The sequence below is a fragment of the Artemia franciscana genome, chromosome 8 (assembly GCF_032884065.1).
Source record: "Artemia franciscana chromosome 8, ASM3288406v1, whole genome shotgun sequence".
In the NCBI taxonomy this organism is placed as follows: Eukaryota; Metazoa; Arthropoda; class Branchiopoda; order Anostraca; family Artemiidae; genus Artemia; species Artemia franciscana.
In genome coordinates this window covers 16,040,403-16,058,248 of record NC_088870.1, presented here as the reverse complement: position 1 = coordinate 16,058,248, position 17,846 = coordinate 16,040,403, and the positions used below count along the sequence as shown (strand labels likewise).

Here is a 17,846-nt window from a genome sequence, read left to right as displayed (position 1 = left end):
TCAATTAATTTATTTTAAACCTACCCCCTAGACAATTTGCAAAGCCCCTAGACAACTTTGGCAGCATTTAGTTCATGGATTCTTCCTGTCAGTTTTCAGGCTGTGTCAATTGGCACGAAAATCATACTAAAATAAATTTTCCACTATTGTATAAAAATAATATATGACCAGAAGCCCCAAGTATTTTGTGTTCTTGTTTCACCTGAATACTTGTGCATAGGGATGTTGGAAATAGAGAGAGCTGACTGGGTGAGGATTCAACTACTTCTGATGCTCACTGCTATATACTGACTTAGTTTCGTCTTTTCTGACAGGAGCAGATTTAGATGATGAATACTTTACGGCTGTCCAAATATAAAAACGTGCATATATACTTTTCATTATTCCAAGGAAATTGTCTTCAAAGTTTGTCAAGTTTTGTGGCTCTTTTTCCACCCATTGTGCCACACTAGACACAAGGTTGAAGTGAAAAGCTGTTAGGATTGGTTTTAGACAGTATTCTTTTCAATTATACAATTAAAATACATGCCAAAATTCGCTTCACATCTAGATGTCGATTTTTCATCTTTGACAAATGGGGCTAAATGCTGCAGATGCGTGTTTTTGCCAGGAAAATCATTGCTGGGGGTTTTATTAGGACATTCTCGCATATGCCATTCGATGCGACTCTTTGAGCTGAATTGAGTGGCATGTCTAACTCGGAAAGTGACTTTCATGTATATACGCGTTTTTAGCTTTTGAAGGCCTTATTGTTGCCGATACCTTTTGGTATTCGAGAAGACAGAATTGAGTCCCAGAGCCTGCAAACAATAAAAATCGATCATTACCACTTTTTCCGTGGTCTTTCGTCACATTCATTACCAATTAGTCTATTTGTATGTCACCATTTTTTTTTGGCACTTACGTGTCATAGCGACCTCATTTTTTTCTTGATCTGTAATGAAACCGTTTTTCCTCAGCGAGAGCTTAGCCTTAGTGAGATAAAGTACTATGTAGCTATATTTTGATTAAATATTTAACGCATTGAGGTGGCTAGGTTAGGTTTTTAATATAATGCGTTTTGGTTGGCCTGCTTTCCATAATTCTCTGTTGTAGCTTCCATAATTTTGTTACTAAAGAATTAGATTTTTGTCATATGTTGGCATATTTCATTATGATTAGCCTTACTTCACTTCTTGAGTATGGTGGCTATAACACGTAAGTCCCTTTTGATTTTTGGTTTCTTTGAGTACATTTTTGGTGTCTTGTGAAAAATCATGAACAAAAGCAAAATATTCATGGCTTTTCACTTTTTTTCCTTTTCTCGTGTAGTTACTATTGTTCGTCATGAGAAGCATGGACATAACGACCACAGAACGAAGTCTTCTAGTTGGTTTTTGCAGCAACATATCAGGATCATATCGGTATTTACAAAAAAAAAAAAAAAATGTTCAGAAATGTCTGTATTTATCTTTCAGACTTTTGAGCTGGTGATAACATTTCAAATTTGGAAACTTGTTTGTTTATCTGGAGATTTCTTCTTTAAACACAGCAAAAGAAAATATATTATTGATTAGAATTCTATTAAAGACATGGCAGGCATGAGCACTGCCATGAAATTTCTCGGAGGAGGGGGATAACGTAACCAGAAGTTTTATTTTAAGTTTGGAAGTTATTGCAATCAGTAGGTAATGCAACCATAAGTGTCATTTAATCCATTATCACGGATTCAATGGAGTATTTCTCATTTCCCTCTTTTTAAATGTTTTTAATGTTGTCTTACTTATCATGTGGTGGGCATCTTTCCCTTGGATTAAATGACAGAAGTTTCATTTAATCCATTATCATGGATTCAATGGAGTATTTCTCATTTCCCTCTTTTTAAATGTTTTTAATGTTGTCTTACTTATCATGTGTGGGGGTATCCTAGGATGCCCCCCACATGATAAATAAGACGACATTAAAAACATTTTAAAAAAGGGAAGTGAGAAATACTCCATTTAAACCATGATGAAATAAAGCTTCTGGTAGTATTACCCTCCTCCTCCTGAAGAAGAATAATAATAAAAATTATTATTAAGAGATGGTTTAAATACCGCATAGTGTTAAAAGCGTATAACTGTGTTGGTCATGGAAGAAAAATGCATTGTTATTTTTCAACTCGTCTTGTAATTCTTCTTGTACTTCTCCCCAACCTGCAATTAACAAATACCACTTCTCTGAGAAATTAGGATTGATGACAGACCGAAAAATTATTCTTGGCATTTAAAATAAAAACTCTCGAGGATCGACCTGTTCCTATTAGCACCTCTTTTGACAGTCGGTAGTAATATATATGCTATCTTTGTATCTGAGCAATAATTGTGTATTTTTTCTCGAAAATGGCTCCATATTTTTTCGGAATAATGAGCCCGTAATAATCCAATATCTTTGAATAGAATTAATGTGAAAAGGTAATAAATTGCCTAAGGAACAAAAAACTGGTAACTGCAAAAACCTTTGTATATATTTTAACAAGGGATTACAACAATTCCAAACCCTTCAAAAGAAAACCAAAATTTTATTAGCTTAGTAGAAATTGTTTTAGAAATCGGGCTTGCTGTAATAATCAAGTATCTTTGGATGGGCTTAGTATGAAAAGACATTAAATTACGGAAAAAGTAAAAAACGGGTAATTGCAAAAATATTTTTATGTATTTTAACAAGGGATTACAACAATTCAAAAACCATAAAAAAGAAAAACAAAAGTTTGATAAATTAAATCATTCTCCCCCCCCCCAAAAAAAGAGTGAATGTATCGTTTTTTTTGTCTGTGACGCATATTACATTACAAATAGAAAGTATTTAAGACAAGAAAAAAAAGTTGAAATTTTTTTAAGTTCGGTTCAGAATCGCTGAAGTTATTATGTAAACTGCAAGATATTTATGGTATCTGAGCAATAGTTTTAATGTTTTAATTCAAACCAAAAAAATACCTGACAATTTTGAAGTAACTTTTATATACATCAGTATTGCAATGAAGTTGTCACGCTTGTCACAGTTATGTGGAAAGTTGAAGATTTTCATGTATGGAGAAGTTTATATTAAATTGCTTAAAGAGCAAAAACTGGTAATTGCAAAAATATTTGCATATATTTTGACAAAGGATTACAACAATTCAAAAACGTTAAAAAAGTAAACTAAAAGTTCTAAGCTTAGTTGAAATCGTTGTTAGAAATCAGGCTTGAGGAATGAAATGAATTAACTCTCTCTGCGTTAAAGAAAGGGGATGTATGGGAGGTCAGGTATCCTCTACAAATATTATAATTATGCTTAGACATGTTCTGTCTGATACGTTTAGGAACCTTTTTTTGCAATTGGATTTTCAAATTGGGTTGCATGCCTTCAAAATTTTTCCCTAAATACGCCTCTTCTTTCTGTATCGCGTATTTACAAAGTCTGTCAACGATTTAGTTTTTTCTTGGTAAACAACTTCTAACTCAGGAAGTTGCGGTTTCTTATGCAAATATTCAAAAAACAAGATGAGAAGAAACACAGACGCCTTTCAAATTTCAAACATGCTCCTAATGTTACTTTTTCTTTTAAGTTTTTTTGAATTTTATTGTGTTTTCGCTCAAGCAATGTGCTACGATGGAAGTATAGCTAGGGTAAGCTCAACAGTTGTTATAATACATTATCAAGTCTAGGTCCCTGGAGTGGTCAATAATATTATTCAAGGCAGACATACTCGTAGTAATTGTACGAATATATAGCAAAATGTTAGAAATTTGTACAAATCCGGCCATATTTAGGGGGCGCGGTAGACTACCCCTTGCGTATATACATGATTCAAGTGGGATTTGATAAACTGACGTGCTGAGGGTCAAGGACGTGTTTTAAGGGAACTTTAACCTGTGAAAACAAGCATTTTCACCCCATCCATTCTTATTGAAGACTTCTCAAATATTCTTTACTTTCCATCATCCGTTTGATCATCTTTTTATCAGCCATAGAGTTGATCACCTTATATACTAATCTTGGTTTGCAGACTTATCTTCCTATTCTTCCAGACTTTATTGTGATAAAACACACTGAGCCTTGGCTATTCTACTTTTAGCATCCTCACTCCTCCCACCGTCTTTACTAATAATACTTCCAATATACCCACCTGATCAATATTTTCGTGATCTAATGTCACCTTTTTATCTTCACTTATGCCTAGTCTTAGGGATTTAGGCTTCTCAGCATCAATTTTCAAGCCTATTCTAGCACCATGGTTTCGCTAAAACTCTAAAAAGTAATTTATTTTGCTCACAAATTCATTTAAGATGCTTAAATCATCACCATAATCTAAGTCCAGGAGTTTTTCCTCTCCAATTGATTTCGTGATCTCCCATTGCATTTCTTGTGCTCCTTAAGTCAAAGCCCATCAAAATGATCCATATAAAAGGGTATAGAGCACAACCCTGCTTAACTCCTGATTTAATATAAAACCAGCTACGAACCTCATTTCCCAACTTAACCACAGCAGTATTATTCTTGTACATAACACTAGTCACTTTAATGTATTTCTCTGGTATACCATGTAAAAGTAAGAACTTTGTTAAAGCTCTTCTATCAACAGACTCGAACGCTGTTCATAATCTATAAATCTGAGGACCAAAGGTGTTTGACAACTAAGGCACTTCTCAATTATTAATCAAAGAGTAAGAATTTGGTCGACACATCCTCTACTTTTTCTGAAACCGCACTGTTCTTCTCTTATAACTTTGTCCAAAGCATCTCTCAGTCTAAAAAGTATATATATATATATATATATATATATATATATATATATATATATATATATATATATATCTATCTATCTATCTATATATATAAAAATAAGTTGTCTGTCTGTGGATCAGGTGACGTCATGTTTCTGTGTCGGCTGACGTCATGAAATTAGTTGTCGTCATTTTTGCTATGACGGTGACGTCATTAAAGATATTTAAGACATATATGTTCACGTAGAAATCTATTAATGTTTAAGTTTAAAATGACTGATGAACTTACAATGGCAAAAGCCGATGAAGATGCTCAAAGAGTCTATGCCAAAAAACTTGCTGCTGATAGAGAAAGTCAGAAAAGAAAGCGTGCTGAGGAATCAAAAGAACAGCAAGGAAACAGGCTTGAGGCTAAAGAACGCAAACCCGCGCAGTTAGATGAAGATCCACCTGGACAGCGAGAGTCAAAACATATCAAAACTGAAAATGATAGCAATGATGATTGGGTTTGGGATTTTGACTCGGATAAGGTCATCAATGCCTACCAGATTTTAGTTTAAAAAACAAAGGTTCGGCGATATGTATTTCATAGTGAAGCTGAAAAATAAAGAAGAAAAAGAAAACTGAAAAAAGAAAAAATGTAAAAAACTAAAAAATACTAAAAAGAAAAAACACTCAAAGAGAAATTACAGACCGGGACACAAATGACGACCGGGACAGAGGGAATATAAATAACGACCGGGACACTCAAAGAGAAATTACAGACTGGGATACCGGGACACAAATGACGGCCGGGACACAGGGAATATAAATGACGACCAGGACACAGGTATTTAAGAATATCGTTCAAAGACAAATTTTTAATTGTAAGAAGACCGTTGAAAGAGAAATTTCTAATTGTAAAATGACTGAAGAACCTACAATGGCAACGGTACCACCATCGAAGTAGATAACCAGTGGGTTGTTCCATATTCCCCATTAGTGCGAAACGTCAACCCCAAGTCAAATTCGTGCATTGTTTGGCATCATTTTAACAACTTGCTCTCCATCAGCTCCTACAGAGTTATGGGAAAAATATAAGTAAAAATGTCCGAAGATATACTCCATCGAAAACAGTTAGAGACGTCAGATATGACTTTTGATTTTACATCAGAAATTTATAACTACACTTTAGTTATTATAGAAGATTTGTGCGTACGTATGGCAAACAAACCTCTTCAGGATTTGGGAATGCCTTCACCTAACCGTATCGCTGCTGTTTCGACATGTGTAGAATTGGATCGTGAAAAAAGTTACAGTACGAATGATCTATTGTCGTATGTACAAAATAACATTTCCAAGTTAACGTCGGAACAAAAAGACATTTATGATACGATAGACTCAATTTCAGGACGTATACAACTACCTGCTGATTTCTGTAATTTAGTGACGGCCAAAAATTAATTGATTGAAAAAGTATTTCCGAATATTCTAAAAAATTATAAAAATAATAAATGGCTAAGTGAAAGAGCGATTCTCGCACCCAAAAATATAGACGTCCACGAAATCAACAATATTGTTTTGACCAAGATTCGAGACCAGGCAGTCCTTTACAAGTCAGTCGACACAGTTTTGGAACCAAATGAAGCGGTTAATTATCCATCTGAATTTTTAAATTCCATAAATCTTTCAGGGTTTCCACCACACGTGCTACAACTAAAAATAGGCGTACCAATAATACTTTTAAGAAATATAAACCCACCAAAGCTTTGCAATGGCACTCGACTTGCCGTAAAAAAACAATGGAAAAACTAATAGAGGCCACAATCTTGACAGGGCCTTTTGAGGGTGAGGCTGTTCTTATTCCTCGCATTCCCATGATTCCAACGGATCTGCCTTTTCAATTGAAAAGATTGCAATTCCCAATTCGATTAGCATTTGCAATCACCATTAACAAAGCTCAAGGTCAATCATTAGAAAAATGTGGTATAGATCTTAATACTGATTGTTTTTCCCATGGACAATTGTACGTTGCATGTTCGAGGGTCGGTAAACCTGACAATCTATTTATATGCAGCGACAATTGGACAGCGAAGAATGTTGTATATTCGCAAGTTTTACGCAGTTAATTTGTATTTTGGAACCAAATGAAGCGGTTAATTATCCATCTGAATTTTTAAATTCCATAGATCCTTCAGGGTTTCCACCACACGTGCTACAACTAAAAATAGGCGTACCAATAATACTTTTAAGAAATATCAACCCACCAAAGCTTTGCAATGGCACGCGACTTGCCGTAAAAAAAAACAATGGAAAACCTAATAGAGGCCACAATCTTGACAGGGCCTTATGAGGGTGAGGCTGTTCTTATTCCTCGCATTCCCATGATTCCAACGGATCTGCTTTTTTAATTTAAAAGATTGCAATTCCCAATTCGATTAGCATTTGTAACCACCATCAACAAAGCTCAAGGGCAATCACTAGAAAAATGCGGTATAGATCTTAATACAGATTGCTTTACCAATGTACAATTGTATGTTGCATCTTTGAGGGTCGGTAAACCTGACAATCTATTTATACGCACAGACAATGGGACAGCGAAGACTGTTGTATATTCACAAGTTTTACGTAGTTAATTTGTATTGTATCTATCTATCTATCTATCTATATAAAAACGAGTTGAGTGTATGCATGTTTGTTTGTTTGTAAAAAGAGCGTTTGCATATGACGTCATTATTAGTACATACGGCTTTGTATATGGACAGACAATGGGAAAGCCAAGAATGTTGTGTATTCGCAATTTTTACGTAGTTTGAAACACATATATAAATCTATCTATATTCACAGGTGGGACACAGGGACACAACTACAATGGCGCGTAACTACTTGCGCGCGCGGGGGGGCTTGGGGGGGCGCGAAGCCCCCCACCAACTAGGTGTTGGGGTTGCGCGAAGCGCCACCCCAACAGCTAGTATATATATATATCTATATTCACAGGTGGGACATAGGGACACAACTACAATGGCGCGTAACTAATATGGCGCGTAACGACTTACGCGCGCGGGGGGGGCTTGGGGGGGCGCGAAGCGCCCCCACCAACTAGGTGTTTTTTTATGTTATTTTTATATATATATTATATAAAATAATATATATATTATATATATATATAATATATATATAAAAATAAGTTGTTTGTGGGTTATGTCTGTCTGTCTGTCTGTCCGTCTGTCCGCATATGACGTCTGAATTATTTCATCGTACACCAATTCAAAAACGAAAGTATACAAGCTGATGTAGCTGTTTTGGTAACGCGGTATGTTCCAGGTTCTAGGTTCGAGAGGTTCCAGGTTCAAACCTTACAAAAACTACAAAAAAAAATAAAAAAAAAAGCTAAAAAAAGTAAAAAAAGGTAAAAAACTAAAACCTAAAAAAGAAAAAAAACTAAAAACTAATAAAAATAACTAAAAAAAGGTAAAAACTACAAAACAGTCGGGGACACAGAGAAGGTCCGAGGTTCTGGGTCCGAGAGGTTCCAGGTTCGAATGTTGGCTTTAGCATTAATACAAAAGAAGAAAAAAAACTAAAAAAGAAAAAAAACTAAAAAAAAGGTAAAAAGAAAAAAAATAAAAACTAATAAAAAACAAAAAAATTGAAAAAGAAAAAAAAACTAAAAAAAGGAAAATAACTGACAATTAAAGGAGAAAAAGAAAACTAAAAAAATAAAAATAAAAAAACTAAAAAAGGGAAAAACTACAAAAAAAAACTAAAAAGAAAAAAGAAAAAAAAGACGACCGGGACACTCAAAGATAAATTACAGAATGGGACACCGGGATACAAATGACGACTGGGACGTGTGTGTCGACTGATGTCATGTTTGTGTGTCGACTGACGTCATGTTTGTGTGTTGACTGACGTCATGTTTGTCGACTATAAATGACGACTGGGACACAGGGACACAACTGCAACGGGGACGCTGGTGGGGGCACAGGGGGATATATAAATGACGATGGAGACACAGGGAATGTTTGATTAGCAATCACCATCAACAAAACTCAAGTGCAATCATTAGAATAATGAGGTATAGATCTGAATACGGATTGTTGTTCCCATGGACAATTATTTGTTGCATGTTCAAGAGTCGGTAAACCTGTAGTGGGACACAGGGACACAACTACAATGGCACGTAACTAATATGGCGCGTAACAACTTACGCTCGCAGGGGGGCTTATATATATATATCTATATATATAAAAATAAGTTGTCTGTCTGTGTGTCTGTCTGTCAGGTGACGTCATGTTTCTGTGTCGACTGACGTCATGAAGTTAGTTGTCGTCATTTTTGCTATGACGGTGACGTCATTAATGGTATTTAAGACATGGGTTCACGGAAAAATGTTTAATTGTAAAATGACTGAAGAACCTACAATGGCAACAGCCGAGGAAGCTGCTCAAAGAGTCTATGCCAAAAAACTTGCTGCTGATAGAGAAAGTAAGAAAAAAAAGCGTGCCGAGGAATCACAAGAAAAGCAAGAAAACAGGCTTGCAGCTGATAGAGAAAGTAAGAAAAGAAAGCGTGCCGAGGAATCACAAGAACAGCAAGAAAACAGGCTTGCGGCTAAAGAACGCAAAACCGCGCAGTTAGATGAAAATCCACCTGGAAAGCGAGAGTCAAAACATATCAAAACTGAAAATGATAGCGATGATGATTGGGTTTGGGATTTTGACTTGGATAAGGTCATCAATGCCTACCAGATTTAAGTTAAAAAACAAAGGTTCGGCGATATGTACTTCATAGTGACGCTGAAAAATAAAGAAGAAAAAAAAACTGAAAAAATGTAAAAAACTAAAAAAAAAACTAAAAAGAAAAAACACTCAAAGATAAATTACAGACCGGGACACAAATGACGACCGACACAGAGGGAATATAAATGACGACCAGGAACCTCAAAGAAAAATTACAGACTGGGACACCCGGACACAAATCACGACCGGGAATATAAATGACGACCGAGACGCAGGGACACAACTACAACGGGGACGCCGGGGGCACAGGCGGGATATATAATTGACGACTGAGACACAGGGATTGTTTGACTAGAAATTACAGACCGGGACACCGGGACACAAATGACGACCGGGACACTGGGATACAGGGAATATAAGTGACGACCAGGACACTCAAAGAGAAAATACAAACTGGGACACCAGGACACAAATGACGACCGGGACACAGGGAATATAAATGCTATTTATATGCACAGACAATGGGACAGCGAAGAATGTTGTATATTCGCATGTTTTACGTAGTTAAAAATATATATTTATATCTATCTCTATTCACAGGTGGGACACAGGGACACAGCTACAATGGCGCGTAACTAATATGGCGCGTAACGACTTACGCGCGCGGGGGGGGGCTTGGGGGGGCTCGAAGTGCCCCACCAACTAGGTGTTAGGGTGGCGCGAAGCTCCACCCCAACAGCTAGTATATATATATATATATATATATATATATATATATATATATATATATATATATATATATATATATATATATATATATATATATATATATATATATATATATATATATATATATATATATATATATATATATATATATATATATATATATATATTGTGATTCCTCAGCACGATTTCTGTTCTTACTTTCTCTATCAGCCACAAGCCTGTTTTCTTGTTGTTCTTGTGATTCCTCGGCACGCTTTGGCGCTTTGCGCCACCCCAACACCTAGTTGGTGGGGGCGCTTCGCGCCCCCCCAAGCCCCCCCGTGCGCATAAGTCGTTACGTGCCATATTAGTTACGTGCCATTGTAGTTGTGTCCCTGTGTACCACCTATGAATATAGATAGATTTATATATGTGTTTTGAACTACGTAATACTTGCGAATATACAACATTCTTGGCTTTCCCATTGTCTGTGCATATACAAAGCCTTATGTACTAATAATGACGTCATATGCAAACGCTCTTTTTACAAACAAACAAACATGCATACACACAACTCTTCTTTATATAGATAGATAGATAGATAGATACAATACAAATTAACTGCGTAAAACTTGCGAATATACAACATTCTTTGCTGTCCAATTGTCGCTGCATATAAATAGATTGTCAGGTTTACCGACCCTCGAACTTGCAACGTACAATTATCCATGGGAAAAACAATCAGTATTAAGATCTATACCACATTTTTCTAATGATTGACCTTGAGCTTTGTTGATGGTGATTGCAAATGCTAATCGAATTGGAAGTTGCAATCTTTTAAATTGAAAAGGCAGATCCGTTGGAATCATGGGAATGCGAGTAATAAGAACAGCCTCACCCTCAAAAGGTCCTGTCAAGATTGTTGCCTCTATTACGTTTTCCATTGTTTTTTTTACGGCAAGTCGCGTGCCATTGCAAAGCTTTTGTGGGCTGATATTTCTTAATAGTATTATTGGTACACCTATTTTTAGTTGTAGCACGTGTGGTAGAAGCCCTGAAAGATCCACGGAATTTAAAAATTCAGATGGATAATTAACCGCCTCATTTGGTTCCAAAACTGTGTCGACTGACTTGTAAACGACTGCCCTGTCTCCAATCTTGGTCAAAACAATATTGTTGATTTCGTGGATGTCTATATTTTTGGGTGCAAGAATCGATCTTTCACTTAGCCATTTATTATTTTTATAATTGTTTAGAATATTCGGAAATACTTTTTCAATCAATTAATTTTTGGACGTCATTAAATTACAGAATTCAGCAGGTAGTTGTATACGTCCTGAAATTGAGTCTGCTGGGAGCTTTCCGTTTCCAATTGCCAGCGATTGATCTGAAAATGTTTGACCAGAGTCATCGTTTTGCAATCGGACACGCATATTTGTAGTTAATTTTAATGTTTTTACGTGTGCCCATAATTTAGACTTTTTCAGGCAAGTATTCATTTCGTCTGCAGGGGTTGATCTAGGTATTATAGATAATGTTTGCCTGAAATCTCCCGCAAGCAATATTAATGTGCTGCCAAAGAGTTTCGAATTCCCTCGCAAATCTTTCAAACATTGATCCAGAGCCTCGAGCGATTTTTTGTGTGCCATTGTGCACTCGTCCCAAATAATAAGTTTGCATTGCTGCAATACTTCACCCATCCCAGATGATTTGGAAATATTGCACGTGGGAGTTTCTGTAGAATGCAAATTCAGAGGCAATTTCAAAGTGGAATGAGCAGTTCTTCCACCAGGCCGCAACGTTGCGGCTATTCCGGACGATGCAATTGCCAACGCTATATCATTTTTTGATCGAATTGATGCCAGAATCAGTTTTATCACAGACGTTTTACCAGTACCTCCTGGCGCATCCAAAAAGAAAATTTCTCCAACGTTGTTATCGACTCAATGCATTATCGTATCATAAATGTCTTTTTGTTCCGACGTTAACTTGGAAATGTTATTTTGTACATGCAACAATAAATCATTCGTACTGTAACTTTGCTCACGATCGAATTCTACACATGTCGAAACAGCAGCGATACGGTTAGGTGAAGGCATTCCCAAATCCTGAAGAGGTTTGTTTGCCATACATACGCACAAATCTTCTATAATAACTAAAGTGTAGTTATAAATTTCTGATGTAAAAATCAAAAGTCATATCTGACGTCTCTAACCGTTTTCGATGGAGTATATCTTCGGACATTTTCGATTTATATTTCCCCCATAACTCTGTAGGAGCTAAAGGAGAGCAAGTTGTTAGAATGATTCCAAACAATGCACGACTTTGACTTGGAGCTGACGTTCCGCACGCGTCATTGATGCAGTTGTCCCAGTGTTGGTCATTCTCCAATAAATTCAGAACTTGGCATGCACTACGGTAAGTGTCATACCGTTTACAGTTCTCAAATACTCAAAGGACGTCGGACCGGGTACCAAAAGCAGGCGTAGAAAGAAGCAGTCATGTTGATTGGGGTGAACGGTGTAGAGTCTTCCTATCGTGGTATCTTTGAAGATGGTAGGTTGGCCGTCGACTGACTTACCCTGTTTTCGACGTTCAAATACTTTATTTTTAGTATTCCACGTGTAATACGAAGGCACTTCTGTATACAGCAGTTTTTTTGCAAAAGAATCATTTTTGCAAAGCGAAAAGAAAGCGGTTAACTTTGTGTCCGGTGAATTCAGGGCTCTTTGTTGCACGTTGGTTTCCGAGAAATAAACACGTTGACCATTCTGTAAATGTACCGCTAAGTGAACAACAGCTGAACTACGTTCATGTATCGGAAATGAAAGAATTCGCCAAACAGCTTCATTACTGCTTATGTATCTTCCAGCCTGATATTGTGCGATTTTGTCGATATCTTTGATTTCGGACTGCAATCCAACAATTGCCATGTCACTGCCTGGTATTTCAGCGGAAATCACATCATCGATTTCGTTAGAAGTAATTTTATTATGTAGCCAGATTAGTATATGTGTGTGTGGCAAACCTCGTTTTTGCCATTCCACTGAGTACATCCAGCATCGCACTGACCCAAACACTTCAAGTTTTACTATGTAGTTTATCACTGATTTCAACTTTTGCCGGAAGACACGGCCGTAATGTCATGTCTATGAACCGCCGATTGTCCTGAAGTAAAATCTGCTGTATCTCGTCCCAAGATTGATTACATGTAAATGTAATAAATAAATCTGGACGACCATAGAGACGAACCTACGCAATAGCATCTTGAGCATATTCATGCATATGACGGGGACTGCCAGCATATGACGAAGGTAAAATCGTTAATCTCCCAACGTTTGTGGTATTACCGTCATTTACAACTGCATCTCGCAAATGAATGTATTGTTCAGAGCGGAGCTTGGTCTGATTCAGACGGATATATAGCAAACGTTCTGATTCAATTTTTGCATACATATCAACGACGTATTGGTGAAACAATTGACGGCATTTTCAAATATAATTGTCTTCATCCTGCCGAATCATTAGTCTATAGGAATATAATACATTGCACTGCATTTCTTATTCATTTCGTTTTTAGTGGCTGGATTCATCAATTTAATATTAAAGTGATAGCCGTCGGCTCCATCCCAAAAAATAATAGGATATTGTAGGACATCGTAGCTTCGATGAGTTTCAGCAATTCTTACCAACTGAGCGTTTCGCTTATGAAAAATAATATCCCGAGGTAAAAACTGATCACCGACCATAACAATTGCCACTTCGTCGATAGTTGGAGCATTGTATCTACGCACATGTTGGCCAGGAGGCGTTTTGTCAGCGGAAATAACAATTTTATGCGTATCAGTAGGCCTCAAATCGATGGCTGGTTTGAACAGACGCACTAAGTTATTATTTTCGTGGAAAAGATGTTGCAATTGGGAAATGATTGTCCTTTCAACGTTGGGAGAAATTTCGCAACGTGTATTCAATTTAGAATTTCTATCACTGATGAAGTACAATTGTAAAAATTTATGATTCTCGCCTGAGAATGGTAGAAGGGACCTGCTCTATGATAAATTTGCCCTTTTACTTTGAAAGTAGGCATAAATTGATCTTGATTTTCGATTTGGGCACCAAACGACGTCATTTGGAAACATGAGTTATATTTTCTGATGTTTGATAAAAAACGTTTATTTTCTGTCGTAGTTCCAGTAAGCAAAGTCTTCAATGGCTCTGGGGGTGCAGCCAGTAGAGGAATTTTAACTTTCCCTGAATCGCAACACATTCCCATTTTTCCACCATTAAATTTCATGGCCTTGCAATAGGGACAAATTTTAGAGATAGTTCCGATTTCAACACATCTACTATAATCATCCACTGGGCTGTACCTGAATGCCATGCGATAATTTTCAGGTTGCTCTTGTGATTCCTCGGCACGCTTTCTTTTCTTACTTTATCTATCAGCCGCAAGCCTGTTTTCACGTTGCTCTTGTCTTTCACGTTGCTCACGCCTTCTTTTTTCACTTTCTCTTTTAGCAGCAAGTCTGGTTTCGCGTTGCTCTGGTAGTTCCTCGACACGCCTTCGTTGACGTAAATTGCACATTCCAAATCTAGCATTATCTCTTGAAGCCGCAAGCCTGTTTTCACGTTGCTCTTGTGATTCCTCGACACGCCTTCTTTTTTTACTTTCTCTTTTAGCAGCAAGTCTGGTTTCGCGTTGCTCTGGTAGTTCCTCGACACGCCTTCTTTGACGTAAATTGCACATTCCTAATCTGGCCCTTTCTCTTTGAACCGCAAGCCTGGTTTTGCTTTTTGGTAACATTCTATAACATTGACAGTTGGAGAAATCTCCACGTGCCAAGCTTGCTAAAGCTCAACAATTTATAATAAAACCTCAAAATTTAAGTATCTTTTTTAAGGTTTCAAATTACATTAATCTATTGTCAAAATATTTCGAAATATTTATGCAATTCCCAGTTTTTACATTTAAACCCTCAACACAAAAAATTCATACAACTTATTTTTATATATATAGAAGATATAATCTGGCGTAACAGACAAAGTGTAACAGACATAACCCACAGACAATAATGCTAACAAATCCTTAATATGTCTAAAAATAACTACTTTTGCCTAAAAATTAATCAGGAAGTGAAAAAGAAAATTAATTAGAAACCTTATTTAAAATTGCTTATCGAGCCGGTATGGAAAGTGATTAATACCTTTTTTTCAGTATGTTTATTGGTCCGTATTAGTGCAAGACCTAATAACCGCATTCTACCTAATAACATAATAACTGAAATAATTCAATTCCAAAATGAAGTTTTTTTTTTGTATTTTCACGTGTCTTTCGAGCCCAACTGCCTTTTCAGGAACAGAAGAGCCTTAATAGAGCAAGATGATTATTTCCTGAAGAAGAACGAAAGAAAAAGAAAACGGCTGAATGACATGAAAAATGTAAAGCTTTTGCTGTATAGAACATGGTGGAATATTCCAATTTCTGCTCAGACATAATGAACTCACTACCATGACTTTGTAGCGATCTCAATTTCTCTTCATTTTTTCTAAGGGGGGTGGGGGAGATAGGGTTCAATTCTTGTACAATCAGTTATATTATATGTCAATATTTATCTTTAGATAAGTCCGATAATATCCGCGTAATGGCGTCGAAGAGGGAAAATTTGTAGATTCTTATGTTTTTTTCCCTGGTTTCCTATGGCATTGCGTAATTTCTTCATTTTCCGTGCTCAAGTGAATTTTACATTTGTCAAAAATATCGGGGATTTTTTTTACGAATCATTTATAAACTCTTTCGACCGTTTTTAAAGCAATAATACTTTTCAGGCCTATAAACAATCTCCACAGAGTTCTTCAAGAGGCTATTCATTAATTTCTGCTCCGAAGCACCTATTATTAATAGTTATAATATCTGAAAATCAATTATTATATCTGATCTGAAGCACCATTATGAAAGTAACCATACTTTTTAGGCCTGTAACCAACTTCCAAAGAGGTGTCCAAGAGGTTATTCATTAATTTCCGATCTAATAGATGTTGGTGCAGAAGAAACACCTATTGAAACCCATAGCTACTGCTATAAAATAGCAGAAATTGGGTCATGGGAAAATGTGATTGGTCAGTGTAGAGATCCATTCATCACAGGTACTGACAGTGACCTTGAATCAAACTTCCAAGCTGAAGAGTGGCTTCGTACTGTTGAATATATTTTGTTGCGATCTGAAAAAGTTGGAACTTACTGGATACCTATTAGAAGAAGTATCGAAGGAGGACCTCCCTACAGCCATACTACATATAAACCACCAGATCGTAAGCCATTCATTTATTGGCTATTCTTTGAATGTTATAGTATGCTAGAAGAACGCTATTTCTGATTTTAATCGATAATTTGAACTTTAATCGATACTGTTATTCTTAGTAGATTTTCGTTTTTTTTCAATTTGTGATCAATCTCTTTATTCTAGGTAATCATTAGAATAAACAGTAGATTGTAGGATTCTAAAGTATCAACTTCTTTCTGAAGTTCTAAGGCACAAAGATGATATTTCAATTTTCTCTTAAATGAAGTGGCGATAGGGAGCTACTGTGCTAGAAAACTCCTCAGGCCGGGACCAAAATTGTAAATTTCTCGTTATAAAAAAATCCTTAGACGCATATTTTCTGTACCTCCTAATCTTCTGTACCCAGTTCCCCTGGTTTTGCAACAGTTCGTGGTAACGAACTGTAGTAAGGAGCGACCCGGCTCAATAGTAACCGAAACTTTAAAAAAAAATATGATACCAATAGTTGCATCAAAAAGATCGTATTTTTATGCTGATTTTAAATATATAAGTTTCATCAAGTTTGTACTTACCCATCAAAAGTTAAGAGCTTGAGAAAATTTGCCTTATTTTAGAGAATAGGGGATAAGACTCCCTAAAAGTCATAGAATCTTAACGAAAATCACACCATCAGGTTCAGCGTATAAGAAAACATTGCTGTAGAAGTTTCATGCTCCTGTCTATAAAATGTGGAATTTTGTATTTTTTGCCAGAAGACAGATCACGGATGCGTGTTTATTGCTTATTTTTCCAGGGATGATCGTATCGACCCAATGGAACTAGAATGTCGCTAGAGGGCTCATTATAACGAAAATTGCATTATAACAGAAATTATAACGGATAATTGCTATAATTTTATAAAATATTCTTTGTATATTTATAATATCAAACAATTCGTGGTAACGAACTGTAAGTAAGGAGTGACTCGGCTCAATAGTAACCAAAACTGTGAAAAATAGAGTTTGATACTAATAGATACATCAAAAGAATTGGCTTATTGTGCTGATTTCAATTACATAGGTTTCATTAAGAGTAATTTTACCCATTATAGGCTACGTGCTTGAGAAAATTTGTCTTATTTTCAAAAAAGAGGGAAACACCCTTTAGAAATCATATAATCTTCATGGGAATCACACTGTCAGATTTAGCGTATCAGAGAACCTAGTGTAGAAATTTCAAGCTACTATCTGCAAAAATGTGGAATTTTGTATTTTTTTTTTTTGGCCAGAAGAAACATCACGGATGTGTGTTTATTTGTTATTGGTTTTTCAGGGGTAATCGTGTTAACCAAGTGGGCCTGGAACATCGGGAGAGGGCTCCTTCTAACGGAAATAAAAAGTTCTAGTGCACTTTTGAAGTGACCAAAAATTGGA

General features: G+C 36.2%; 1 protein-coding gene across 1 annotated transcript in view; it reads left to right on the top strand.

Moving 5' to 3' along the window:
• Window positions 1-3,377: 3,377 nt before the first annotated feature.
• Window positions 3,378-17,846, top strand: part of LOC136030041 (uncharacterized) — a 50,420-nt gene continuing 35,951 nt past the window's right edge. The window contains exons 1-2 of the mRNA XM_065708660.1: window positions 3,378-3,626; window positions 16,126-16,462. Of these exons, the coding sequence (XP_065564732.1) occupies window positions 3,501-3,626; window positions 16,126-16,462 (463 nt within the window). The 5' untranslated portion in view covers window positions 3,378-3,500. The remainder of the gene's footprint in view (window positions 3,627-16,125; window positions 16,463-17,846) is intronic.